Raw genomic sequence first — 27,676 nt, 5'->3', positions numbered from 1 at the left:
AGTATCATTTCGTAGTATCTCTCCATTTAAAGACTGATGTAGTAATTAAATTAGAGTCAAAAATCTAGAAGTCTGAGCACAAACTCAAATCCTACCATGGCAATGGAAATTTAAATAAACTTTATCAGTATGTGTAGTAATGTTTCTTTTGCTGATCTTGCCGTGCAAAAGATTAACTTGCTCGTCCATGACTGTGGGGAAAGACGCTGTTTGAAGGGCAGCCAGAGGACATTTTAACCTGAACAATATGCCATAGTCACAGGTTTAGCAAAATTTAGTAGCATGCAACAATTATGCAGCATTTTTAACCGTAGAAAACATCCAAAGTCAATTGGTCCCATGATTCATGACACCTACAGTTAGTTTAGCATTTTAGACATATTACACACCCGGAGTAGGACTCAAAGTACACATATTCCAAATTACCCAGGTACATTCATCTATAGTATTGTAATAAAGTAATTTTTATTTTAATGACTTATTTTTAAGCATGAGCATTGTTAAATAGAAATAATGGCTTGGTAAAAAACAGCAAAAATTTTACAAGTACTATAATTCATTATTAGCATATTATATATAAAGGGTTAACAATGCAACTTGGAGAAAAATGTCATGCTACCATAATGTTGCACCTTTGAAATTCTTAACTGTAATCCCCAGTGATCGCCACTAGTTTTCTACTTGCGCTACCACAGAACAAGCTCAGATGAGAATTTAAATACAAGTTATGGGATGTATGTAAAACATGAAGAGTGTAACACAGAAAACGACCTTCTGTGGTGCTTTAAATTCATCCTAGGGCACATGCCATTCTGTATGGTGTTACACACTGCATTTGGCCAGACTGGTTACAGGAACAAATGTGTGGAATATGGAGCAGCAGAAGGTTAAACTGTGATGTGAAATACCTGCACCTTTTCAACAAAACAACCTATACAAACAACTTCTCTGCATCAGGGAAGATTTGGGGAGGTGTATGCGTGTGTTTGAGAGACTGGGAGCAGGGAGTTTCGGTGGCTGGTGGTGGAGTTAGTTAATTGGCAGCTTTAAAACTGGAGACCTTTCTGCTGCTTGTGGCCAAGAAGGATTAACTTGTCAGCAAGTGAGGTTCAAACCAGGACCTTGAACTTGTTGCTATCAGTTGCAGCAGGCAGGATGCACGACTGATCTCAGTAGATCATTATTCACTTACACTTTCACCCTGGTGAACTTCACAACAGCTTTACCAGGCAAGATCTGGCATCAAGCCAGAGGGACACCACTTGAAGAGGTGACCAAAATCATTAGATTTACCAAGTCACAGTAGAAAAACCTGTCTTGCACACCAGTCATATGGATCAATTCATTATAGCAGAACATTGAGGAAACACAAGGTAAAAGAATAAAATGCAGAATGAAGTGTTACAGTTACAGTGAAAGTGCAGTGCAGAGAGACAATAAGGTACAAGGTCATAAGTAGTAAACAGTGAAATCAAGACTCCATTCTCATCATAGTAGGGAAGCATTCAATAGTCTAGCAACTGTGGAATAGAAGCAATTCTCGAGCCAGGTGGCACTCTCTTTTCAGTCTTCGGCATCTTCTGCCCAGTGAAGGTTGGGGGTGGGGAGGGGGGGTGGGAAGCAAGAATTGTTTCAAAGTGGTATGTTTTAAGAGTCTGTCTCCCCTCCTCCAAACAAACCCAAGAATCAGCTTAGAATTAGGCATCAGGAGAATCAGATATTGGCACACACCCAAGAATGGAGAAAGTGCAGAAAGGTTCAGGGGGTTGGGGAGGGGAAGGAAGAGGAGACATCCTTGAAGATCAGAATGTCTTTTTCATCTCCATCAGCTTGTACAAAAGTGATTTTTTAAAAGAAATGTTATACAAATTAAAGTCATTTGTATTGATATTGAGATGTTCAGGGAGGGGGACATGGTCAACATGGTCTGCTGTCGCATTTCTAATAACCAATGTTGTTTATTGTTCTTGTGTTAAACTGCTTTCATGAGATTATGGTGTGAAGTTCAAGTTCACTTACTGTTATATTTTGGCTTGGGTTATACAGTTATTCACTTGTGTATTTGTGGGATACCCCAACTGTAACCGGGGTGTATGATGGTCACCTCCCCCATCTGTATGTGACTGTGGGGGTTCTCTCCCTGGGTCATAGCAACCAGTCTGTATGTGTTTATCACAATAAAAACAGTTGTTGAGTTTAATGACCTTGCTCTTCTAATGTCATCATGGACTGAATGCTCGCCACAATATTAATGGGCAAGATCAGTCTTGTAGGTGATTAACTATAATGATAAATGGTCAAGCAATATATCTCACTGAAGTTAACATGAAGCTTGAGATTCCACACGGTAAAATGCGCCTCAGGAAGCAGCTCATGACTACTAACAGACCATGTTCATTGGCACAGTAGTGACTGCTTTGAAGAGTCAGCTATGTGTTTCTCCTGCAAGTATATTATTGCAGCATCTTTCCATCTTTACCAGCCACAAAAGTACTACCAGTAGCAAACAAAAAATAGATGGCATTGTATGAATCTAGAAAAAAAATAAGAGCATGCTTATTTAGAGCATTTTAAAGGTGCCCGAGGCAAAGGAATGCAGACTCTGTCATTTCTTTGAATCCCATCCCCCTTCTGCCACCATTTCCCACATAAACCCAAAAATCAGTTTGAAATCAAGTGTCAGGAGAATTATAGATAATGGTACATCTAAATTCTTGAGGGACTCCACAGTGTAATCAGGTTTGTAATTAGTTAAATGACAGTTAGCTCAATACCTATACAAAATAAAGCAGCAGAGCAAAGGATTATTTCTGACCTGCTCACAGATCAACAGAAAATGGAGCTGACTGAATACATTCATAATAATTTGGCCCTCACTGCCACATTTTATAGGTAAGAGGAAAACACATAGCTGCAAGATTCCTTCTTGATAAAAATGCATCAATCCCGAAAATGCCTAATACTGCATAGTCATAAAACGAAGCATTAAGTTTTATTACACATTGCAAAATACAGGCATACTGGTGCCAAGCAAAAAACTTTATTTTATGACAAAATATATTTCTATCTTAAATTAGGAGTAGTCACTTGTGGTGTAATCCTTTTCAGTAAACACAGTGGCCTCCAACATTGTATTAAATAAAGAATCACACAGCAGAATAAGGTTTAAAATATAGCCAAAAATAGCAGCAAGTCTGAGATATAGGAGAGATATAAAATTCAGACAAGGTTGACCAAAATATTCAAGATAGAGAGCATAAACAAAATAGAATAAAACAGGTTTACAAAGGTTTGCAACTCCCTGTGAAGAGATGAGTGAAAATAACTGTAGGGCACTTGGAGACAAATAAATTATATTGCAGAGGACAGAAATTAACATCTAATAGGGAAATTAAAACTATTTTGAATCTGTCTTCACAGTAAGACACAAAGAACATAGCAGAAACCCCAAAAACCAAGGCTCAAATGAGAATGAGCAACTTGCAACATGAATGGGATACAAACCCATCAAGTAACACACACACACGCACGCACGTACACACACCCAGAGTTTGCTACAGTTAATGAATACATGGGCAGCTCAGTAGTGCAAGCTACTTCATTGGGCGAAGACCTGGGTTCAAGCCATGCTCTTTGCATGGAATTTATATGTTCTTATGTTTGCATGGTTTCCTCCAAATGTTCTGCTTTCCCCTCATTTCTGAAAAACATGCAGGATGTGCAGAATTGATCACTAAGTTGCCCTTGTGTGCGCGTGCGCTCTGTTGATGATTATTGGATTATTATAGGTTTAATGTAAACAGGTGGTTGACTCTCAGTGCAAAGCTGATAGCCCATAAAGTGCTTCATGCCTATTTGATCTCTAGTTTGATATTTTAGAATTCAAGGATCTCAAAACCATCAGCATAACCTTATGAGCTATCAAACAAATTCTCTTTCAATAGCAGAAAGAAACAAGGCAAGGCAGACTAGTCAGGGGTAGAGAGAGAGAACTGTAAAATTTTAATTAATGACATGCTAGCAGTTATTTGATAGAGAGAGGGGAAAACCAATATAATTAAGCAGCATAAGCTTGGTTACATCAAAAGAAAATCTTGTTTGACAAATCCAATTAAAGTCTCAGAATTCAAGTAACAGGGAAGATATGGGGAAAATCAGATACAAAGTTTTCTTGATGCCACAAAGAAATCATTACAAAAGGTTAATCCTGATGATTTTTTATCCCATGGAATAGTAGGCATTGTCAATCAGTGAACAGGGATAAAAAAAAAAGAATAAATAGGCAACACACAAAATGGTGGAGGAACCAGCAAGTCAGGCAGAATTCCATCTTCCCTCTCTCACCTTATCGCCTTGCCCGCCCATCACCTCCCTCCTTTTCTTTCGTCCATGGCATTGTCCTCTTCAATCAGACTCCCCCTTCTCCAGCCCTGTATCTCTTTCATCAATCAACTTCCCAGCTCTATTTCATCCCTCATCCTCAGGTTTCACCTGTCGTCTTGTGTTTCTCTCTTCCCCCACCTTTTAAATCTACTCCTCAGTCTGTTTTTCCTCCAGTCTCAGCCCAAACGTCGGCTCTATTCTTTTCCACAGATGCTGCCTGGTCTGCTGAGTTCTTCCAGTATTTTGTATGTGTGTTGCCTGGATTTCCAGCACCTGCAGATTCTCTCTTGTTTGTGACAAGAATAAATGGGGCTATTTTGGTATGGCAGGTTTAACTAGTTGAGTGCATCAAGAGCTTGGTTAATTTTAATTAATATCAGTGGGTTGTTTCAGAAAGCAGATGGATGGTCTGTGATTATTAACTTGGCCTCATGATGAATCCTGATGTCCAGACTAGAATAGCTCACCACTGTCTATGAACTTGAACATTTTTAAATATCCATGATCAAAGATACTTAAAAATTGTGCAAAAGAATTTAAACAATTAAAAAATAATTTTAAAGGATATTGTGACTGCAATTTGAAAAACAACAACTTTACAAAGAATATTCAGACTATGAAGAAATCAAGAACAGCCTTTATATTTTGTCCAATCAAAACTGTCAATACTTATAGAGTGAATGAGGTAGCACTGGGTAAGCTGAAAATGTTCAGGTGAAGCTGATGTGAAGTACATCTGACTCTTTACTTGACCACGTGTTTTTGGAGTCCAGCAGAACACCATATACAACTTCATTAAAATCCCACCCTTCAGGCAAAACGTTTACAATCCCTTTCTAACATTTCTACATTTTACTGGGATCCACTTTCACTTTTCCTATTACATCTTTGTTGAAAACCTTGCAACTTCAAGACTAATTTAAATCAAAAGCAGTGGGAAAGCAGATATATACAGTAGCTTTAATTAGCAGCTGACAACTGCCTAAACTGCTGGTAATATTGCAGGTATGTGAAAGCAATGATACAAAAGCCAAAAGCAGCAGATAACTGTATTAAGCCATCTTGTAATAAGCCCAGGGTCTCAGCCCAAAACATCAACCATTTATTCCCTTCATAGATGCTGCCTAACTTGCTGAGTTCCTTCAGCTGTTTTCTGTAACCCAACCCTTTGTTACTTCAGTTATCATATCGTCAGGATTCCATCAACATCTTACACTGAGCCAAAGGCTACAAGCATAAAATATGCTTAATTAGCATTGCTAACTATTCTCAATTGACTGAATACACTTCTCATCATCATCAGCCATGAATCTATACACTCACTCTCTCACTTTCAAAATACACCAGGACATGCTCTCTTCTCGCTATTGCCATCGGGAAAGTGATGCAGGAGCCTCAGGAATCACACCACTCGGTTCAGGAACAGTTATTATCTCTCACCCATCAGGCTCTTGAACCACATGGGATAACTTCACTGGTCCCATCATTGAAATGTTCACACTATCTGTGGACTCACTTTCAAGGACTCCATCTCTCAGGTTCTCAATAATTATTGCTCATTTCTTTTTCGTTTTGTATTTGCACAGTTGGTTGCCCTTAGCACACTAGTTTTATGCCCAAGTTAGTGCAGTCTTTAATTGATTCTGTTATGGTTATTATTCTGTGTATTTATTGAATCTGTCCACAAGAAAATGAATCTTAGGGTTGTATACAGTGACATATATATATTTTGATAATAAATTTACTTTGACCCAAATATGATTTTTGTCACCTCTCTTAACTCTCCCACTGAGACTTGGCCACTAACTTCACATCTTGCTTGCCTGCATTAAAACCATTACAGAGACCTATTAGTAAATCCTGGAGTATTGTTGTTAAAGTATTAAGGATTGACAGAGCCATTTAATTACTCAACAAGAAGCGTCTAGAGGAATACACTGCTGTCACTTTATCTGAATGCTTTTTAAAGATCAAAGCAACCAGTTGTATATTTACCATTTACATTGAGGAATTATTGGAGCTTTATATGTTTGGTAATAGTCTCATTTACAACATGTGGCCCGAAACACTCATTAAGGTTACTTTGAAAGAAACTGTATTGTATTTAGCAGTTTTTGCAAACCGGATATTCACAAGCAGTTTACAGCCAGGGAAATACTTTTAAAAGAAAGTCACTATTTTGATGTAGGAAATGTGCAAACTTAACTTGTGTACAAGGCACCACAAAACAGTGAAATAAATGACTAGTTTGCTAAATACTGGCCAGGACACTAGGGAGAACTGCCATGCTCCTCTTTAGAAAGGAGTGTGCCATGGGAAACACACCTGGTAAGCAGACTTTACAGCATCAACCAAAAAATCTTGAGCTGCAACAAACAGCCCTAGCTTCTACTGGTACATCTATACCCGCTAAATGGGACTTAAAGTTAGGATATATTGCAGTGCCATGGTAGCAGAGTGGTTAGCATGATATTATTACTGCTCAGGCATCAGTGCTTAGAGTTCAATTCTGCCAACGTCTGTAGGAATTTATACATCCTCCCCATGGAATGCTTAGATTTTTTTTTCCCAGGTGGTCCAGTTTTCTCCCGTAGTTCAAAGAGGTAAATTATCTCCTGATAATGCTAGGGTTAAAGCAGGGTTTGCTGGGTGGTGTATTGCAAAGGGCTGAAGGGCTTGTTCTACCCTGCATCTCAAATAAATAAACAGATAGATAAATAAAATATGTGCTGTAGCTTCAAGGGGGACATGTCTGAAAGATGTGACTAAGCCACAGTTGCACTGAAATCTTGGAGTTACCCCATGAACCCTGACAATTTGCCCAGAAATGCAGAACTTTAATGTAACTATACAGCAACAATGCAAACTTCAGGGAAGGATGAAGGAAAAGACATTTTTCTTTGGAGCAATAAACTATTGCTTTTCTAGCCTTAGCAACTTTTAGCCACTTTGCCAACATTCGGTTAAAAAACTGCCTTTCAAGTGGTGGTCAAAAATGTTAGTACACCAACCTGCTCAAAAGGGCAGCCAAATAGAGCAGTCTTGTTTGCAGACAACCATTTGTGTACACAACAGAATTAACTGAAGATGTACAAATAGAGCCTCACCTGGACTTCAACCACATTGGTCAGAACATCAGAGAAATTTGCTAGGTGCAATGAGTGAAAGCAGGATAACATTACACTTGATTGAGTTGGGAAGCAGAGAAGAGGAATACACAGTAGAGTGAGGAAAAGATGGAAGTTGAGTCCTGAGGGCAAGCAGAAGGAACTGAAAACAAACAACAATGAAACTAATCTACAGCATCCACATTCTCAGGAAAACATCCAGACATAGCTAATGCTATTTAGATAAGGAGGAAATATACCTGAACCTACATTTACTTCGAGTTACTAATTCAGATGATACTCAATGGGGAAAAATAGAAGAGCTATAGAAGAGGAGAAAATAAAGGATTTTCTGCCAGCTTCACATTCACCTTTGGATCCACATATTACTACTGATCACTTTGAATTAGCAGTCAAACCACCACTAAGTTTAAGGGGCAAAGGTTGCATCTCTTAGGATGTGAGCTACTAAAGTTCAGGCATGCCAGATAAGCAGGACTATACCTCTGCATGATGAGAATAGGTGCATAAGCTTATAGTGCAAACACAGAAAAGATCAGTCGCTGGCCATGATAGAAACAAGGAAATGCTTTGCACCATGCACTTGTTATGGCTGAGATGGAATGGAGTTATGGAGATATAGTCCCAAAGCACTGTCAGTGGAATTCCAATATCTTGTTAGCTAACGGCCAAATGTGTAGCCAGGTACCCAATCCTCCAATTCTCATGTGTGGGGAAATTTTGCAACCTCTTCACAGGATGACTGCAATGTGGAGAGAATGGAACTGCATACTTAAATCCACACTACAACACTAAAACTAACTAAAAACTAAAACACTAAAACTGCAACACTAAATCCACATACAGTGTAACAAAGTTGGACAGCCAGCACAAATTCAAGTTCAAACTTCAATGTAAATTTATTATCAAAGTACACGTATGTCACCATATACAACCCTGAGATTTATTTTTTTGTGATCAAGTTTAAGATCCTATCTTGGGTTCACTATTCCAAATTTATTGTCTCTTCAATATCCCAAGATTTGGATGCTTACTTTGCCTGTTAGGATGCATGACCCAAGAATTTTAGAGATTTGAGGTTTGCAGTTTTGTGTTGTACAGGGAGGAGAAATAATAGGATACCACAGTGTATTGCAGAAGGCAGAAAGGGGAGGGGGAAAGGGATGATAGGGAGAAAGCAGCAGTGGGAACTGAGGCCATGGAATGCTTCATCCTTCATGTCAGCCTGAGTTTGTCTCGAGAGGCTGCCTGCTTTTATTGCTAGCTACAACATCAAATAAATCATGCTGGCAGAAAAGGTCCTACTGCCCAGGCAACAGAGGGTCTACTCATCATGGAAGCTGACCATGGTACAAAGCAAGTACAGACAAAGGAATCAATTCTTGAGTCCATAAGCTTATTTCTCTGCAATTCAGAAGTTGGCATTTTTTTAAAAATAGTAATCCATATTGTATTGCTCTATGTACACATTCTGTAATTCTTTTATTGCATCAAATGTTCAGCCTTACACTAACCAAAACAAATTAATAGAATATACACTCAATGGCCACTTTATTACGTACCTCCTGTATCTAATAAAGTGGCCACTGTATGCTTGCTGTAGCCCATCCACTTCAAGGTTCAATGTGTTGTGCACTTAGAGATGCTTGTCTGCACACCACAGTTGTAACGCATGGTAATTTAAGCAACTGTCATCTTGAGCCAGTCTGGTCATTCTCCTCTGATCTCTCTCATTAACAAGGTGTTTTTGCCCACAACACTGCCATTCACTGGATTTTTTTTGTTTTTCCCTCATTATTCTCTGTAAACTCCAGAGACTTGTGTGTGGAAATCCCAGGAGATCAGCTATTTCTCAGATATTTAAACCACCCCATCTGGCATCAACAATCATTCCATGGTCAAAGTCACTTAGATCACATTTCTTCCCCATTCTGATGTTTGGTCTGTACAGCAACTGAACCTCTTGACCATGTCTGGATACTTTTCCACACTGAGTTGCTGCCATGATTGCCTGATTAGATATTTGCATTAACGAGGAGTGCAGGGGTAACTAACAAAGTGGCCACAGTGTATATTGCAGCCAGTCTTAATGTTATCTTGAAGCATTGTAACTAGCTTGAAAAATGTTTTAAAAGTGCATGTGAGATTGTCTTAAGGTCAGATTTCCATAAGTCAGGATATTCATTACCCTACTAGGCAATCTTCTGACACCAGCACCAGAAAGGTTTGTTCAAAAACAAAAGGTTTAGTATTTTGGCTTTCAACGATAATGATGAAAATAATACAACTAAAGACCAAGTCACAGAATTCAGCATTTTTAAGCAACAGTACAATTCTTTAGATGGCGATATATCTGAATGTCAAAAATGCAATTTGCTTTAAGAACACAGTAAACAGTAACTATCCACAGAGAACCAAGAACTATTTGCTTGTTAATAATCGAATATATAAGTATTTTACATAGATAACCAGTGAAATAAGAAATAGAATACTAGAAACACACCCATTAATTAATGACCAGTTGTTTTGCCACAACTAAAAATGTTAAAGAACCATACTTAACTGCTTAGCTACATTCTAAGTCAACAAAAATGTTCATTTTCTGCCCAGAGTGATAATAAAAATCTCTCAACCAAAACCAAAAGGTTAAAAATGTTCCATTCTGCTGCACAGTTAATTAACGTACCTATGGCAGTTTAAGAAACTACTACAAAATAGAATCACTGACTAATAAAGCATGGAAACAGGCTCTTCAGCCGAACTGGTCCATGCTGACTACAGCATTGCCCATGTTCAATCCATAACCTTCCAAGACCTATCCAAATGTTCTTCAATGTTGCAATTCTACCCACCTCAACCACTTCCTCTGGCAGCTCATTCCAGGTACTCACTGCCCTTAGTGACAAACAAAAAGTTACCTCTTAGATGGTCTTAACCCTCTTGCTGCACATCTTGCATCTGCACCCTCAAGTTTTGGACTCCCCCAACCCTGAGGCAAAGGTAATGACCTTATAGGTACCCCTCATGATTTAATAAACTTCTATGAGAATGATCACCCCTCTTTCTCTTATGCTCCGAGGAATAAAGATCCAATTTGGCCAACCTCTCCCGAAAACTCAGGCTTTCCAGTCCAGGCAGCATCCTTATAAACCTCTTCTACACCCTCTCCAACTTGACAATATCCTTTCTGTAACAGGGTGATCAAAACTGTGTGCAATACTCCAGTGCAGCCTTACAAGCAACTTATTAAGAGTGACTTGCACTATTGCATACCTTAATGTGTCGATTCATTGCAGTTGACTGAGCAGCTCGTACTAGACCTTCCAATTCAGCACCACTGAAATTCTTAGTTTCTTGAGCAAGCTCCACAATATTAACATCATTACTCAGCAGGTTGTGCTCTCGCATTCTTGCTGTGTGAATATTCAAAATTTGCACTCTGCCTTTCTCATCTGGTAAACCTGAAAAAGGGAAGCGAATGAAAGTAAGGGAAATGATAAAAAGTAACTACATATTTTAAATACTGAAACCTTGTTGCAGCTGAACATTCAAGTCTTAGCAATGAAGAAGTTTAAGTCCCTGCATGGACAGCCTTTTCCCCTTGATTTTTTCCCCTCACCTCCAAAGTAATAAACAGTTTTTGTTGCTTTAACAGCTATACTATGCAGTCTACATTAGTAATATGTCTACATTAAGGTTACAACCCAGTGGACTTGTTACAGTACTAGTAACTAAAGGCTGCCAAGATAAACACTTTATTCCTGACTTTCAAAATATTTGTGGATTGTAATTCTAAATCACATGGCCAGATTTACAAATGAAAATGTAACAACTACAATATCACTGGAGTAACATTACTTATAGACTGATTTTCAACAAGGAAAATCAACTAACATTACAAAGAAAATAAGATTGGTAACACTCAATACATTAGAAAGGATCGTTAGACAGAAAAATTGGTAAGTGTTTCAGATTCATGACCTTTCACACCCAATGATGGCTTAAAACCAAAGCATGGAGAAAATTGAAGTTCCTCTATTCCTGTGGAAAAAAAACCCTTTAAAGCAAGGGCTCCCAACCTGGGATCCACAGATCCCTTTGTTAATGATTGGGGTCTGTAGCATAAAAAAAATGTTGGGAACCACTGCTTTGTAGTTTATCATTAAGCAATGAGATGGCATATTGAATTTATTCTATTTCAAAGGGATTAGCTAATGCAACTGCATGTCAGAAAATTCAGATTCTTGAAAGCTGAAATGAAATCTGAACACTAAAGTGAAGCAGAATTAATGCTTTTGGTCAATGACTTCTCAGTATAGAGTCAACCCAATATATTAACTCAACTTCTCTCTCCGCAGATGCTGTCTGATCTGCATTGTTTTACCTATAGGATTTCCAAATAGTGTGCAATTCACCAGTAACACCTCCCAATCAACCTGAACTTTCCTCTAGGAGGCACCCTGACTGAGGCTGTAAACCCAGGACAGGACATCAGCATCCGTAAGTATAGGCTGGGTCTGAACTTGGCTCCATGCTATAAACACAACCTTGTTGTGTGTATCTGGGCTCTCAGGAATATTTTGATAATGAATAAGAATCAGTATATTTAAGAGTTTAACTACTTCTAATTTTTTCCAAACTAAGACATAACATTACTTGAGAAAACCATTGAATTAATGTAGGGACAGAGGTATCTTTCCAATTCAATAAAATAGCCCTTCTTGCCAGCAATGTAACAAATGCAATTTCATGTTGGTCTGAAGATGAAATACCCTGAATATGATGCGGAACTTTTCCAAGTAGAACAGTCAATGTATTAGGTTGTAAATTAATTTTCAGAGCTTTAGAAATTGTAGAAAATAAAGATTTCCAAAAAGGTTTTAATGAAGAACATGATTAGAACATGTGACAAAGTGGCTATTTCAGTTTTACACCTATCGCAATAATTGTCTATGTTAGGAAACATTTTGGATAGTCTGTCCTTTGTTAAATAATAACGGTGAACAATTTTAATTTGAATTAAACAGTAATTGGCACTATTATCGAACAGTAATTGTCAAAGAAGAATTGACCATTTTCAGAACTTGCAACCAATCTTCATTAACAAAGGTCATATTAAGCTCTCTCCCAATCTTGTTTAATCTTTAGAGACACGTTATCTTTGTGTAGTACAAATAAATTATAAATTCTACCAATGGAACCTCTTACTTAAAAATTTTAAAAATAAAATAAGTTTAACAACTACTGTAATACTCTAAAGAGAGGAGCAGAAGTTTGAGGACACAGCCACAAGAATTGGTTTATTGGCCCTTTTAAATTCTTAAGCTCCAAGTTCTGCATTGATTATAATGATCTCAACGTATATTTCGTCAGTTCTTTAATGATAAAGCAATGTGTGTCAGGCAAAGAACTTAATATTAAGATGAATAAACAAGCTTCAAAAATTCACTATTTCAGGTACTGAACTACTGAAATCAGCTGACATTTCCTGCACTTGTGAAAACATTGTCTTTTTCTGAAAGTAAATTTGGAATACTTCATGCTGGAACAAGGGTTCATCATGTGGGACAGAGTGTTCTATGCCTGCAAATCCTTCATTAGGAAAATAGGCCAAGCAGTAATGCAGAATCATAGGAATTTAACAACTTTTGAGGAAAAGGTAAATCAAACCAAGGTTGAGATAGTCTAATTGCACTGGGATCCATACTGGAGATGATAAGTCTAGAAGCATCTCTTAAAAAAAAATCAAAAAAGCTGCAGAGACTAGAAATCTGCACTTCAAGTTGAAAAGTCATCTACTTTTTTTTCCCCCCATAGATGCTGCCTGGCCTGCTGAGTTTCTCCAGCATTTTGTGTGTGTTGCTCGGATTTCCAGCATCTGCAGGTTTTCTCTTATTCAAGTAGAAGATCCTAGAAATGCAGCATCTGTGAAAAGAGTTCAGGTTCCAGGCCAAAGACCCTTCCTCAGAACTATTCCTATTGCCTCAGCAACAACAGTGGTTGGCACTTCGGAAACAGCTGGCCTTGTTGCCCAGGTTTAAAGTTGAAGTGCCATAACAGTGCCTCTACTTTCTTAGAAACTTGCATAGATTCGACATGCCAACAAAATCTTTGACAAGCTTCTATAGATGCACAGTGAAGAATATCCTAACTGGATGCATCACGGCCTGTAACAGAAACACCAATGCCCAAGAATGAAAAAAATTATAGGAAGTGGTGAATACAGCATGTCTATAGGCAAAGCCCTCCCCATCATTGACTATATTTACATGGAGTGCTGCTACAAGAATACAGCATCCAAGGAAACCCACCACCCAAGCCCTGCCCTCGTCTTGCTACTACCATTAGGAGGGAGGTAGAGATGCCTTGGGTTCTAAACCATCATGTTCAGGAACAGTTCAACCATCAGCCTCCTGAACCAGAGTGGATAACTTCATTCATCACTACTCCAAACTGAATCTACAAATGCATTTTCAAGGATCATTTACAACTCATGTTCTCAGTATTATTTTTATTTCCACAGTTGGTTTGTCTTCTTTTGCACAATGGTTGTTTGTCAGCTTTGTTTATGTATAGTTTTATGGCAAAAAAAAATCCTGTTAAGGCCCATAAAATTTTCCCACAAATGCTTTGAGAGGTTTGGTCATGACTAGACTGAACTCTTGCCTCAGCAAGGACCTGGACCCATCGCCACAATAGGTCAATGACAGATGCAATCTCAATGGATAATCACACGGCTTTAGACCACCTCGCCAACTCAAACACATGTCAGGATGCTGTTCATCGACTATAGCTCAGAATTTAATACCATCATTCCCACAATCCTGATTGAGAAGTTGTAGAACCGGAGTCTCTGTACCTCCCTTTGCAATTAGACCCTCAACTTCCTAACAGGAAGACCACAATCTGTGTGGATTGATGATCCACACTGGTGCATTTCAGGGGTGTATGTTCAGCCCACTGCTCTACTCTCTACATGCACATGACTGCGTGGCTAAGCATAGCTCAAATACTATCTATAAATTTGCTGACGATACAACCATTGTTGGTAGAATCTCAGGAGTGAGATATGCCAACTAGTGGAGTGGTGTCACAACTACAACCTGGCACTCAACATCAGGAAGATGAAAGAGCTGATTGTGAACTTCAGGAAGGGCAAGACGAAGAAACACATACCAATCCTCAGAGGGATCAGAAGTAGAGAGAGTGAGTAGCTTCAAGTTCCTGGGTGTCAACATCTCTGAGGATCTAACCTGGTCCCAACACATCGATGTAGTTATAAAGGTAAGACAGCATCTATATTTCATTAGGAGTTTGAAGGAATTTAGTAGGTCAACAAGTACACTCAAAACTTCTATAGGTGTACTGTGGAGAGCGTTCTGACAGGCTGTATCACTGGTATGGAAGGGCTACTGCGTACAGGACTGAAAGAAGCTGCAGAAAGTTGTAAATTTAGTCAGCTCCATCTTGGGTAGTGATCAACAAAATACCCAGGATATCTTCAGGGAGCGGTGTCTCTCCATTATTAAGGACCTCCAGTACCCAGGGCATGCCCTTTTCTCACTGTTACCATCAGGTAGAAGCCTTAAGGCACACACTCAGTTATTCAGGAACAGCTTCTTCCCCTCTGCCATCCAAATTCCTAAATGGACATTGAACCCTGGACACTATACCGCACTTTTTAAAAAAAAACATACAGTATTTGTGTTTTTGCATGATTTTTAATCTATTCACTATGCATATACTGTAATTGATTTACTTATTTATTTTATTTTTTTCTTCTATATTATGTATTGCATTGAAGTGCTGCTAAGTTAACAAATTTCACCTCATGTCAGAGATAATAAACCTGATTCTGAAAATTAATCTAAGCATATGGTAAAATGCATGTAACTAAGATAAATTTATGTTGAACTTTATCATGCTAGTTGATGGTTTAGTTGTTCACCACTCAGAGACCAAGCTCCTTTATATGGCAAAATACAGTGAATCTGACTGTATTTAATGATTTCAATAATTTGACACTATTTTACTTTCAAAGCTAGCTTTTAAAGTAAAATAATATGCATCTCAAAATAACTTTTTAAATGTCTCTATCAAAAATGATTTTATAATTGTCCATTGTGAATGAGTTAATAAAAGCTGTCAAAGGATTCCAAAGTGGAGCTTCTAGACATCAAGCCCCAGGACTTCATGGAATAGACGCTGGGTGCTGAAGATCAATTATTCAAAGTTCAAGGTAAATTTATTATCAAAGTACATGTGTCACTACATACAATCCTGAGATACATTGTCTTATGCGCATTCACAGTAAATACAAGGAAACAATAGAATCAAAGAAAGACTGCACCCAACAGGATGGGCAAATAAGCAGTTTATACGTTCATTCCCATGTGCACGTGGGTTCCCTACAGTCCAAACACCCATCGCATAATAGGCTATTGTAAACTGGCCCGTGATGAAGGTAGGGTTTAAAAACAAATCAATTGGGGGATTGCTGGGCAGCGCAGCTCAAAGTGCTCTGTGCTGTATCTCAATAAATAAAATAAATAAACTGGCTGCATTGCCACTTAGTATGGAGTGGCTACTGTAAAGGATCGGAAAATGCTGCAGAAAATTGTAAATTTGAGATCCCACCCCTCCCTCCACTTTCTTCTAAATTCTAGTGACTACAGGGCCAAAGCTGCCAAACACTCCTCATATGGTAACCCCTTCATTCCCGGAATCATCCTCTTGAACCTCCTCTGGACACTCTCCAATGACAATACATCCTTTCTGACATATGGGGTCAAAAGCTCCAAGTGTGGCCCGACTAGTGTCTTACAAAGCCCCCGCATTATCTCCTTGCTTTTATATTTTATCAAATGAATGCCAACATTGCATTTGCCTTTTTTTAACCAAAGACCAACCTGTAAATTAACCTTCTGAGAGTCTTGCACGAGGGTGCCCAAGTCAGACTGCATTTCTGATGTTTGAACCTTCTCTCCATTTAGATAACAGTCTGGACTGTTGTTCCTTTTACCAAAATACATTATCATACAATTCCTAGCACTGCATCCCATCTGCCACTTCTGTGCCAATTCTTCCAATTTGTCTAGGTCCTGCTGCAATCACATTGCTTCCTCAACACTACTTACCCCTCCATCTATCTTTATATCATCTGCAAACTTTGCCACAAAGCCATCAATTCCATTGTCCAAATCATTTACAAGCAATGTGAAAAGTAGCGGTCCCAATACTGAACCTTGAGGAACACCACTTGTTACTGGCAGCCAACCAGAAAAGGCACCCTTTATTCCCACTCGCTGCCTCCTGTCTGTCAGCCATTCCTCTATCTATGCCTGTATCTTTCCTGTAACGCCATAGGATTTATCTTGTTAAGCAGCCTCATGTGTGGCACCTTATCAAATGCCTTCTGAAAATCGAAGTGAAAAATCCTCTCCTTTGTCCACCCTGCTTGTTGTTTCCTCGAAGTACTCTAACAGATTTGTCAGGCAAGATTTCCCTTGACAGAAAGCATGTTGGCATTGACTTATTTTATCATTAATCTCCAAGTACCACAAAACCTCATCCTTAATTCAAAGGGTGAAGCTTAGTCAAAATGGCGCTATACAGCAACTCCTCTGCTTGCATCTTCGGAAACAGCTGTATTTCCATCTTTAATATCTATTTTTTTCTCTTTCAGAGTTCTTTTGAAGACCCTGACCTGGAGTTGCATGCTGAGTTTGGTTCTTTGCGGGAATGGGTTCTGGAGACAGGCGGATCGAAGGTCGGTGTCCTGACAGACTGGTGTGTCATTGGTTGCGTGCCCACAGACCTGAGATCTTTGGGCACAGAACACAGAAAAAGCAACGCAACAGACTTTCAACATTGTAAACCAGTGAACTATTTGTTATGTCTCCCCTATCGCTGTGAAAAGGAGACATCTCTTTTTCCCTTATTAGGGAGTGAGAGAGAGCCTGTGGTATGTCAAATACTGGGTGAACATGTAGTCTTTGGAGTACGGCAAGTCTGTGTCTTTGCTGTTGCTTGAGTGCTCAGTGGTGGGTGTTGATGCTATTTTTTTGCCGGTGGGGAGAGGGGGGAATCATTGCTTACTGCCGCTTGCTTACACGCAGGAGGGGGAGGAGCTGGGTGGGGGCTTCGGGGGTTCTAACATTTAACTGTCAGTCATACTTTGGGGCACTCCTCTGTTTTCATGGATGGTTGTGAAGAAGTAGTATTTCAGGATGTATATTGTATACATTTCTCTGACATTAAATGTACCTTTGTAGACTCCAACACTTTCCCAACCACTGAGGTTAGGCTAACTGGCCTATAATTTCCTTTCATTTGCCTTCCTCTTAAAGAGTGGAGTGACATTTGCAATTTTCCAGTCCTCTGGGACCATGCCAAAGTCAAGTGGTTCTTGAAAGATCATGACCAATGCATCTGCTAGCACTTCAGCAACCTCTCTCAGGACTCTGGGATTTATTATCACCGGAGTGTGACATGAAATTTGTTAACTTAGAGCAGCAGTTCAATGCAATACATAATCTAGAGAAAAAAATAATAAAGTAAAACACAATAATAAATCAATAATGTATATTGAATAGGTTAAAAACATGCAAAAACAAATACTGCATATTAAAAAAGTGAGGTAGTGTTCATGGGTTCAATGTAGATTCATAAATTGAATAGCAGAGGGGATGAAGCTGTTTCTGAATCACTGAGTGGGTGCCTTCAGGCTTCTGTATCTCCTACCTGATGATAACAGTGAGAAAAGGGCATGTCCTGGGTGCTGGAGGTCCTTAATAATGGACGTTGCCTTTCTGAGACACGGCTCCCTAAAGATGGCTAGTACCCAAGATAGAGCTGAGTAGATTTACAACCTTCTGCAGCTTCTTTCAGTCCTGTGCAGTAGCCTCTCCGTACCAGTCAGTGATGCAGCCTTTCAGGATGTCCTCCATGGTACAACTATAGACGTTTCTGAGTGCATTTGTTGACATGCCAAATCTCTTCAAACTCCTAATAAAGGAAAGCCACTGTCTTGCCTTCATTATAACTACATCGATGTGTTGGGACCAGGTTAGATCCTCAGAGATCCTGACCCCCAGGAACTTGAAGCTGCTCACTCTCTCCACTTATGACCCCTCTTTGAGGATTGGTATGTGTTCCTTCGTCTTACCCTTCCCGAAGGCCACAATCAACTCCATCGTCTTACTGACTTTGAGTGCCAGGTTGTTGCTGCAGCGCCACTCCACTAGTTAACATATCTCACTCCTGAACGCCCTCTCGTCACCACCTCAGATTCTACCAACAATGGTTGTATCATCAGCAAATTTATAGATGGTGTTTGAGCTATGCCTAGCCACACAGTCACGTGTGTACAGAGAGTAGAGCAGTGGGCTAAGCACACACCCCTGAGGTGCGCCAGTGTTGATTATCAGCGAGACGGATATGTTATCGCCAATCTGCACAGACCGTGGTCTTCTGGTTAGGAAGCCGAGGATCCAATTGCAGAGGGAGGTACAGAGGCCCAGGTTCTACAACTTCCCAATCGCTATTGTAGAAATTATGGTATTAAATGCTGCGCTATAGTCAATGAACAGCATCCTGACGTAGGTGTTTGAGTTGTCCAGGTGGTCTAAAGCCGTGTGGCAAGTCATTGAGATTGCATCTACCATTGACCTATTGTGGCGATAGGCAAATTGCAGTGGGTCCAGGTCCTTGCTGAGGCAGGTGTTCAGTCCAGTCATGACTGAACCTCTCAAAGCATTTCATCACCATCGATGTGACTGCTACTAGGCGACAGTCATCAAGGCAGCCCACATTATTTTTCTTAGGCACTGGTATAATTGTTGCCTTTTTGAAGCAAGTGGGAGCTTCCACCCATAGCAGTGAGAGGTTGAAAATGTCATTGAATACTCCGCTATTTGGTTGGCACAGGTTTTCAGAGCCTTACCAGGTACTCCATTGGAATCTTCTGCCTTGTGAGGGTTCACTCTATTTAAAGACAGTCTAACGTTGGCCTCTGAGACGGACATCACAGGGTCATCAGATACAGCAGAAATCTTCACAGCTGTAGTTGTGTTCTCCCTTTCAAAGCGTGCATAGAAGGCGTTGAGTTCATCTGGTAGTGAAGCATCGCTGCCTTTCATATGATTGGGTTTCGCTTTGTAGAAAGTAATGTCTTGAAGACCCTGTCAGAGCTGCCATGCATCTGATATTGCCTCCAACCTCATTTGAAATTGTCTCTTCGCCCCTGAAATAGCCCTCCGCAAATCATACCTGATTTTTTGGTACAGGCCTGGGTTACCAGAGTTGAAAGCCACAGATCTAGACTTCAGCAGACGATGTACCTCCTGGTTCATCCATGGCTTTTGGTTTGGGAATGTACAGCAAGTCTTTGTAAGCCCACACTTATCCACACAGGTTTTAATGAAGTCGGTAGCAACTGCAGCATACTCATCCAGGTCCGAAGATGAATCCCTGAATATAGTCCTGGAGGCGCTCCTGTGCTTCCCTTGTCCAAACCTTCTTGGCCCTCACTATTGGTGCTGCAGTCTTCAGTCTCTGTCTATGCTCGGGGATTAGAAGTACAGCCAGGTGATCAGACTTCCCGAAGTGAGGGCATAGAATAGTACAGTAGGCATTCTTGGTGGTGTAGCAATGATCCAGTGTGCTGTTTCCTCTGGTATTGCAAGTGATCCGTTGATGGTAGTTGCTTCGTGATCCTATTACTCAGATCATCTAAAGCCTATTTGACATTGGCCTGAGGTGGAATGTATACTGTTACCAAACTGACCCCCCCAAGAACTCCCGTGGTAGGCAAAAAGGACAGCACTTTACTGCTAAAATATCTTGGGTCTGGTGAGCAGAATTGGGACAGCACTGATATATTTGTGCAGCAAGAAGAGTTGATCATGAGGAATACTCCTCCACCTCTGCTTTTGAGAGACTCTATAGATCGATCCTGACGGTGTATAGTAAACCCGTTGATCTGAATCACTGCATCCGGTATGGAAGGGGTTAACTGGGATTCTGTGAAACAAAGGAAACAAAGTCCTAATGTCCCTCTGATTCAGCACCCTGGCTTTGAGATCATCGATTGTATTCACCAGAGACTGCACGTTTGCCAGCAAGGTAGTCAGTATAGGGAGTTTAAAACCCCATTTCCTTAAACGCACTTGTAATCCTCATCTACGCCCGCGCCTCCTCCAAGGTGTCCTCCGTGGGCACTTCCGACCACAGACTGTGTTGCTTTCGTTGGTTTTAAGCAGCGATAGTTTGTTTAAACCCATTAAGACATCTTTGTTGACCGTACTGACGGGAATACTTAATCGCATCCATTGAGAGTACCGCTGCTACTCGAGTTGCGCCTAGGCGCCCCGGAAGTAGATTTATTCACCTTAAGACCTTTCAGTTTGCCTAGCACTTTTTCCTTTGTAATAGCAATGGCACTCACGGGCCTCTGGCACACTGGTAGTGTCTTCCCTAGTGAAGACTGATGCATTAAGTACCCATTAAGTTCTTCTGCATTTCTTTGTCCCCCATTACTACCTCATCAGCATAATTTTCCAGTGGTCCAATATCAACTCACACCTCCCTTTTACTCTTTATATACCTGAAAATCTTTTGCTATCCTGCTTTATATTACTGGTGAGTTTGCACTCACAAATCATCTTTTCCCCTCTTCAAGCTTTTTTAGTTGACTTCTGTTGGATTTTAAAAGCTTCCCAATCATTCAATTTCCCACTCACCTTTGCTACCTTCTATGCTCTTTCCTTGGCTTTTATGCAGTCCTCAACTTCCCTTGTGAACAACTTTTGTGGGACACATCTATCTTGCACCTTATGAAGTATTCCCAGAAACTTCAGCTATCTCTGCTCTGTCATCATCCCTCCAGATATCCTCCTCCAATCCATCTGGGCAAGCTCCACTCTCATGCCTCTGTAATTCCCTTTATTCCATTACGATACTGATGTATGTGACTTGTGCTTCTCCCTCCTACCTCCTAAGGGTTCCTTTACTGTAAGCACCCTAATAGGATCTGGATTATTACACAACAGCTAATCTAAGATAGACTTTCCCTTAAAAGCTCAAGCACAAGCTGCTAAAAAAAAGCCATCTCACAGGCATTCAACAAATACCCCCTCTTGCAATCTGACACCAACCTGATTTTCCTAATCCCCTTACATATTGAATTCCCCCATCATAACTGTGACCTTGCCATCATTACACTCCTTTTCCAGTTCCCTTTGCAATCTCAACCCCACATCTTGGCTACTATTTGGGGGTCTATATATGATTACCGTAATTTTTTTTTAAAACCTTGCAATTTCTTAATTCCATCCATAAAGATTCAACATTCTCTGACCCTATATCACCTCTTTCTAAAGATTCAATTCCATCCCTGACCAACAGAGCCACACCACCGCCTATGCCTTCCTGCCTGTCCTTTCAATACAAAGTACATTTTGTATTATGATGCACTGCTGCTGCAAAACAACAAATTTCACAACAAATGCCAGCAATTCTGTACTTACAAAATCCACAGCCTGCTAGCTCAAAAGACATTTCTGTTCATTAAACTGGATATGCATTTGTCATACAAATTTAAAAGTCAATGAAGTGTCCCTTTTGAATTATATCATTATTTTGCTTTAATTACTTCAGCAGTTTCCTAATCATTGACCGCCAGTACTAATTTTCTTTGATTGATGCAACCTGACCCAAATATTCACACAATTTTCAATTTTTTTGTTTTCCAACAGCTAGATTATTACTTCTAGGTGTGTGTGGTGCTAGTCGCTTCTACAAATAATGTCACAATCTTCAGTATGCAATGGAATGATTTCATATCCTTCTCTGCCACATCCCTCAGACATTTCTTCCTTCTTGATGAATTAACTTTGGTGAGACAGGGAGAAGAATAAAGGGAAAGATGTGAACCATGGAAATATTGTTATAGTTTTACCAGCAACATTTGAAAATGTGACCTTTACAGCCTAGCTATCTTCATCTAACTAAAACAGTGCAAAATTATACTTTGCCAGAAAACGATTTTGCTTGGCCAGCCTATTGAGGTAGTGCAGTGTTGCAAAGATAAATGAAATGAAAGACTAGCTGGAAAAAAAACTTTAAAAGAAAGTAATCTTTTGTTAACTGACAAACTATTTAGAACACGTTTTATCAAATTATTAAAATAACAGCACTGTACTAATCAAAATCAGTGAAATGCTGAAAGGTCACTCATTGAATCTTGGCAACAAAACAAGCAAAGATGGCACAAGGGGAAGTACAAGCAACTCAGCTATCTGAAGTCCAGAATAGAGAGATACACAGCTCTCTGCTCCATTTCAGGAGCTGGACACCATAACCATCTTACAGATGCCTCACAATGCACAGCCCTGCATTTCCTCCCCCACACCCAAAATAAATAAATAAACAAAAGGTTGGAGCTTTTGCCAGGCTTTACTACCAGTGTAAAGCACAAAACCAAGAATCATGCCTTGGTACATAGGTATCCCACAGTGCACACTGAGGTGAAAGCAATGCAAGTTGAAACAATGCTCTTGCATCCACACAGTGAACCAATTACAATCAAAAAATCTAACAGCTTTCAAACATAAATTAAGCACCATGTCTGGGACAGGGTGAAACCAGTGTTGTCTCCAAATTGATTATAACACAACTTCTACAAAAGATGACAAGTTAGCCTTCAGTCAAGCTTACCAATCTCCATTTTGACTTCCAAACGTCCAGGTCGTAGCAGAGCCTCATCAATCAAGTCTGGTCGGTTTGTCATACCTAGAGTGTGTTACACACCTCAAATTAAAAAGGATTTTTGATGTACAAATTACATAAACATGAATGTAACAATCTAAAGAACAATGTATACCATAGGTATAAGGAGGGCATTAAGTACAGGATTTGGATGTTATGTTGAAGTCATACACGACACTGGTGATGCCCAATTTCGATTATGTGCTCTTCCGGTCACCTACATACAGGAAAGGCATTAATAAGCTTGAAAGAGTACGGAGAAATTTTATACTGACGTTGCTAGGACTTGAGGATCTGAGTTACAAGGATAGGTAAGGACTTTATTCACTGTTGTCCAGGAGAATGGAGATCTTAGTGGTATACAAAATTATGAGGCATATATAATTGAAATGAGTAAAAATCTTTATTACGTCTCTGGCTAAATGTGTAATATATAGTAATCTATAATAAATAGTATGTACAACAGGATAGTCAATATAACGGAGATAAAGTTGTGACAGCATGAGTTAATCAGTCTGATGGCCTGGTGGAAGAAGCTGTCCCGGAGCCTGTTGGTCCTGGCTTTATGCTGCAGTACTATTTCCCAGATGGTAGCAGCTGAAACCGTTCGTAGTTGGGGTGACGTGGGTCCCCAATGATCCTCCGGGCCCTTTTCTCACACCTGTCTTTATAAATGTCCTGAATCATGGGAAGTTCACAACTACAGATGTGCTGGGCTGTCCACACCACTCTCTAGAGTCCTGCGAATGAGGGAAGTACAGTTCCTATACCAGGCAGTGATGCAGCCTGTCAGGGTGCTCTCAATTGTGCTCCTGTAGAAAGTTCTCAGGATCTGGGATCCCATACCAAACTTCCTCAACCGTCTGAGATGAAAGAGGCACTGTGACGCCGAGGAACTTAAAGCTGTTCACCCTTTCAACCCAAATCCATTGATGTCAATAGGGGCTAGCCGGTCTCCAGTCCTCCTATAATTCACAACCAGCTCCTTTGTTTTAGCAACATTGAGGGAGAGGTTGTTTTCTTGACACCACTGTGTCAGGGTGATGACTTCGTCTCTGTAGGCTGCCTCATTTTTTGAGATTAGGACAATCAGTGTGGTATCGTCAGCAAATTTAGTTATCAGATTGGAGTTGTGGGTGGCGACACAGTCATGGGTATACAGAGAGTAAAGGAGGGGGGTTTAGTACACAGCCCCGAGGGGCACCTGTGTTGAGGGTCAGATGGGTAGAGGTGAGGGAGCCCACTCTTACCACCTGCCAGCGATCTGACAGGAAGTCTAGGATCCAGCTAGGCAGGGTGAAGGCTGAGGTCTCTGAGCTTCTTGATGAGCCTGGAGGGAACTATGGTGTTGAATGCTGAACAGCATTGCTGTCCAAGAACAGCATTTTCACATAAGCATCCTTCTTCTCCAGATGTATAAGGACGATGTGTAGAGCTGTGGCTATTGCGTCATCTGTCGATCGGTTGTGTCGGTAGGTGAATTGTAGGGGTCCAGTGTGGATGGTGGCAAGCTGCAGGTGGAGTCCTTGACCAGCCCCTCTCAAAGCATTTGCTTATTATTGAGGGGAGTGCAAAAGTCATTCAGCCATGTTACCTTGGTGAATGCATGCAGGTGTTTTCCCCTCAAGTTGGGTAAGACTAGAATTAAATGTCACTGGTCTAGAGTGAAAAGAGAAATATTTCAAGAAAATCTGAGGGAACTTCTTCACTTAGTTGATAGTGTGAATGTGTTATGAGCTGCCAGCGGAAGTGTTAAATGCAGGTTCAATTTCAACATCTAAGAGAAATCTGGATAGGTACATGGATGAAAGGGATATGGAGACCTATGGTCCAGGTACACATAGATGGAACTGGGCAGAAGATCAGGCTGATATAGACTGGATAGGCTGAGTGGCCTGTTTCTGTGCTGTAGAGCTGAGCCTAGGTAGGTACACAGCTGGTAAAAAAAAATGTCCAAGACACTGGTTACCTAATTATTCCGTTAATAAAAGTTATGCAAATAGGTTAAGGCAACCTCATCAAATAACAAATGATTTAAATCGAGGGCTCCCAACCTAAGGTCCACGGACTCCTTGTTCAATGGGTTTGGTCCATGACATAAAAACATTAGGAATGCCCAATTTAAAAGATAGCTTGAAAGATAATTTCTGTAATATTATGTTTTCTTGTTTTATAAATGCGAAAGCAGTTGCAGTTTCATGCATCGGATTGACCTGTCCCATTATGGGATCAAGAATTCAGTGGGCATCTCTGGGCTCTCCCAGAACCATTAAAACAAAAAACACTTGTCTCAAGGTTTGATAGTCTGCAGCAACTTAAACAAATTTAAAACAGCTTGTAAAAATACATGCAACTTCTTTATTATGGAGATAACTTGATCCTCAAACTGAAACCACTGACCAGTTTAACAGAGAACCTGAAGCAACATTAGTTAAAATCATTTAACATCCACATTAACAGAACTTGTAAAACACACAGATAATGGACGCAGAGAGGGAAGAGTAACATGTCATTCCAGTGGGATTCTTGCACTTCAGCAATGCATCAACACAACAGCAAACTGTAGTATAGACAGAGCAGTGGCAAAAGTAATTTCTTTGTGCATTACTACCCTTCTGCTGATGATGGACCCATGCCCAAGTGCTGTCATGCAAAATGTCCAAAATTCCAAAACGCAGGCAAGCCAGCTCACAGTCCTTACCTATAACAAGGATGTTATTGAGCTGCTCCACTCCATCTATCTTGGAAAGCAGTTGATTGACAACTGTGTCATGTACACCCGTGCTGCCTGCCATGGTCCCTCTCTGCTTGCAAATGGCATCTATTTCATCAAATATGATGATGTGCAGGCCGCTATTTGCCGCAAGCTGTGAAAGGACACAACAAAAATCTTTTGAATTAAATGTTAAGGTAGTGGCTGCTATAAAGGTGACGTCCACAGTGTAGACATTGTTCTGGAAATCTGTCCTCACCTCAATGATCTGTCTTAACATTGGCTGAGATGGGAGATGACCTTTACAAAAAAAAAACTCTCATCCAGAAGAGATGCAAGAACTTTAAGCCCACTGTCCAAAATAACACACAACATTTAACTAAAATCAGGGTTAATTAAAAGAGAACCATTCATAGAATTCATTCTGGTTGAAACTGGCAAGACTGATAAAACAAAATGAAAAAGGCTGCTGCATTTTATATTGAATTAAGTTAACTAAACTAAGGCTCATTAAAACTCAATGTCAATAAAAATAAATTCACGACAAGTTTTCAAAAGAAAATCCAATAAGGTTTGCCATGGTAAAAATGATGGCGAGAACCTTCAAGAACCTGCATCTTCATTATGAACAGAGTGGCACATCTGAGATGATTTGATGACAGTGCTGTATTAGTTACTGTCACTCGCAGCATTCGAAGGTGTCATAGCTATGTCACTTGATTTCACCTAAATGCAGCTTTAGAACCATGCCTTTTCATTTAATTGCTTTGTAGAGTATGGGCTTCCCCATACTGCAAAAAGCAGCTGCTTACAAGTTTATATCCAAGTCCCTTCAGTATGAATTTTGTAAAAAGTTTCTCAAAAAGATGAACAAGTCACTAATAAAATATCAAGAGCATGGCTATGGCCACCAGCAATCATTAGCTACTGTCATTGAAGGAGATTAGAAATCATTAATCCATAACACCAACAGCAAATTGTTTCCTCAAAAGTGTAATTAAAATTTGGGCCAGCTAGCACTACATGATTGAAAGAGAAAATTTTGGGCATAAAATATCCTAGGTTTAGAAGTTACATCTGTATTGCTTGACAATGTTCAACATCCCAGTGCTGACAAATATGCCCACCCACCGCCAGCTGCAAGCATTCCTGAAATGCTCTCAATTTCCATTGTCTGCAACTATGAGAAGCATCCTGCCACAAAAAGCATTCATGATTCAGCTCACCCTCTTCTGCTCTTCCTCTGCATCTGCAAAGAGCTTCCGAATGTTCGCTTCAGATTCACCCACATATTTATTGAGAATTTCAGGCCCATTCACAACTTTGGGCTCACGGGCGTTCAGCATCTTGCCAATTTGTCGAGCCATTAGGGTCTTCCCACATCCTGGTGGACCATATAGCAGAATACCTTTCACATGCTTGCAACCTAGAAAAAAGATGCAGACATACTGGAGAATGAACAATTAAAACTAAAGATATGCAAACTTTTCAGAGCTAGAGCAAAATTCTGAAGTGTGTAATTAAAGTTTGATGAAGTTGTAATTTCTAGCATTTTTCATTAAATTGGAACAGTGGTTCCCAACCTGGGGTCCACGAATCCCTCAATTAATGGTAGGGCTCCATGGCATAAATACAGATGGGAACCCCTGAATTAGGAGCTCCAAAGTAGTTCCTTATAAAGTAT

At 40.0% G+C, this 27,676-nt stretch overlaps 1 protein-coding gene across 1 annotated transcript in view; it reads right to left on the bottom strand.

Annotated features, from left to right (window-relative positions):
* The window catches only part of LOC132384552 (vesicle-fusing ATPase), a 277,249-nt gene that overhangs the window by 122,410 nt on the left and 127,163 nt on the right, over nt 1–27,676 (bottom strand). The window contains exons 9-12 of the mRNA XM_059955720.1: nt 27,219–27,418; nt 25,981–26,146; nt 23,229–23,303; nt 10,785–10,972 (exon numbers count right to left, since the gene is read on the bottom strand). Of these exons, the coding sequence (XP_059811703.1) occupies nt 10,785–10,972; nt 23,229–23,303; nt 25,981–26,146; nt 27,219–27,418 (629 nt within the window). The remainder of the gene's footprint in view (nt 1–10,784; nt 10,973–23,228; nt 23,304–25,980; nt 26,147–27,218; nt 27,419–27,676) is intronic.

This window comes from Hypanus sabinus, chromosome X1 (genome assembly GCF_030144855.1).
Source record: "Hypanus sabinus isolate sHypSab1 chromosome X1, sHypSab1.hap1, whole genome shotgun sequence".
Lineage (NCBI taxonomy): Eukaryota > Metazoa > Chordata > Chondrichthyes > Myliobatiformes > Dasyatidae > Hypanus > Hypanus sabinus.
This window is presented reverse-complemented; position numbering and strand designations above follow the sequence as displayed.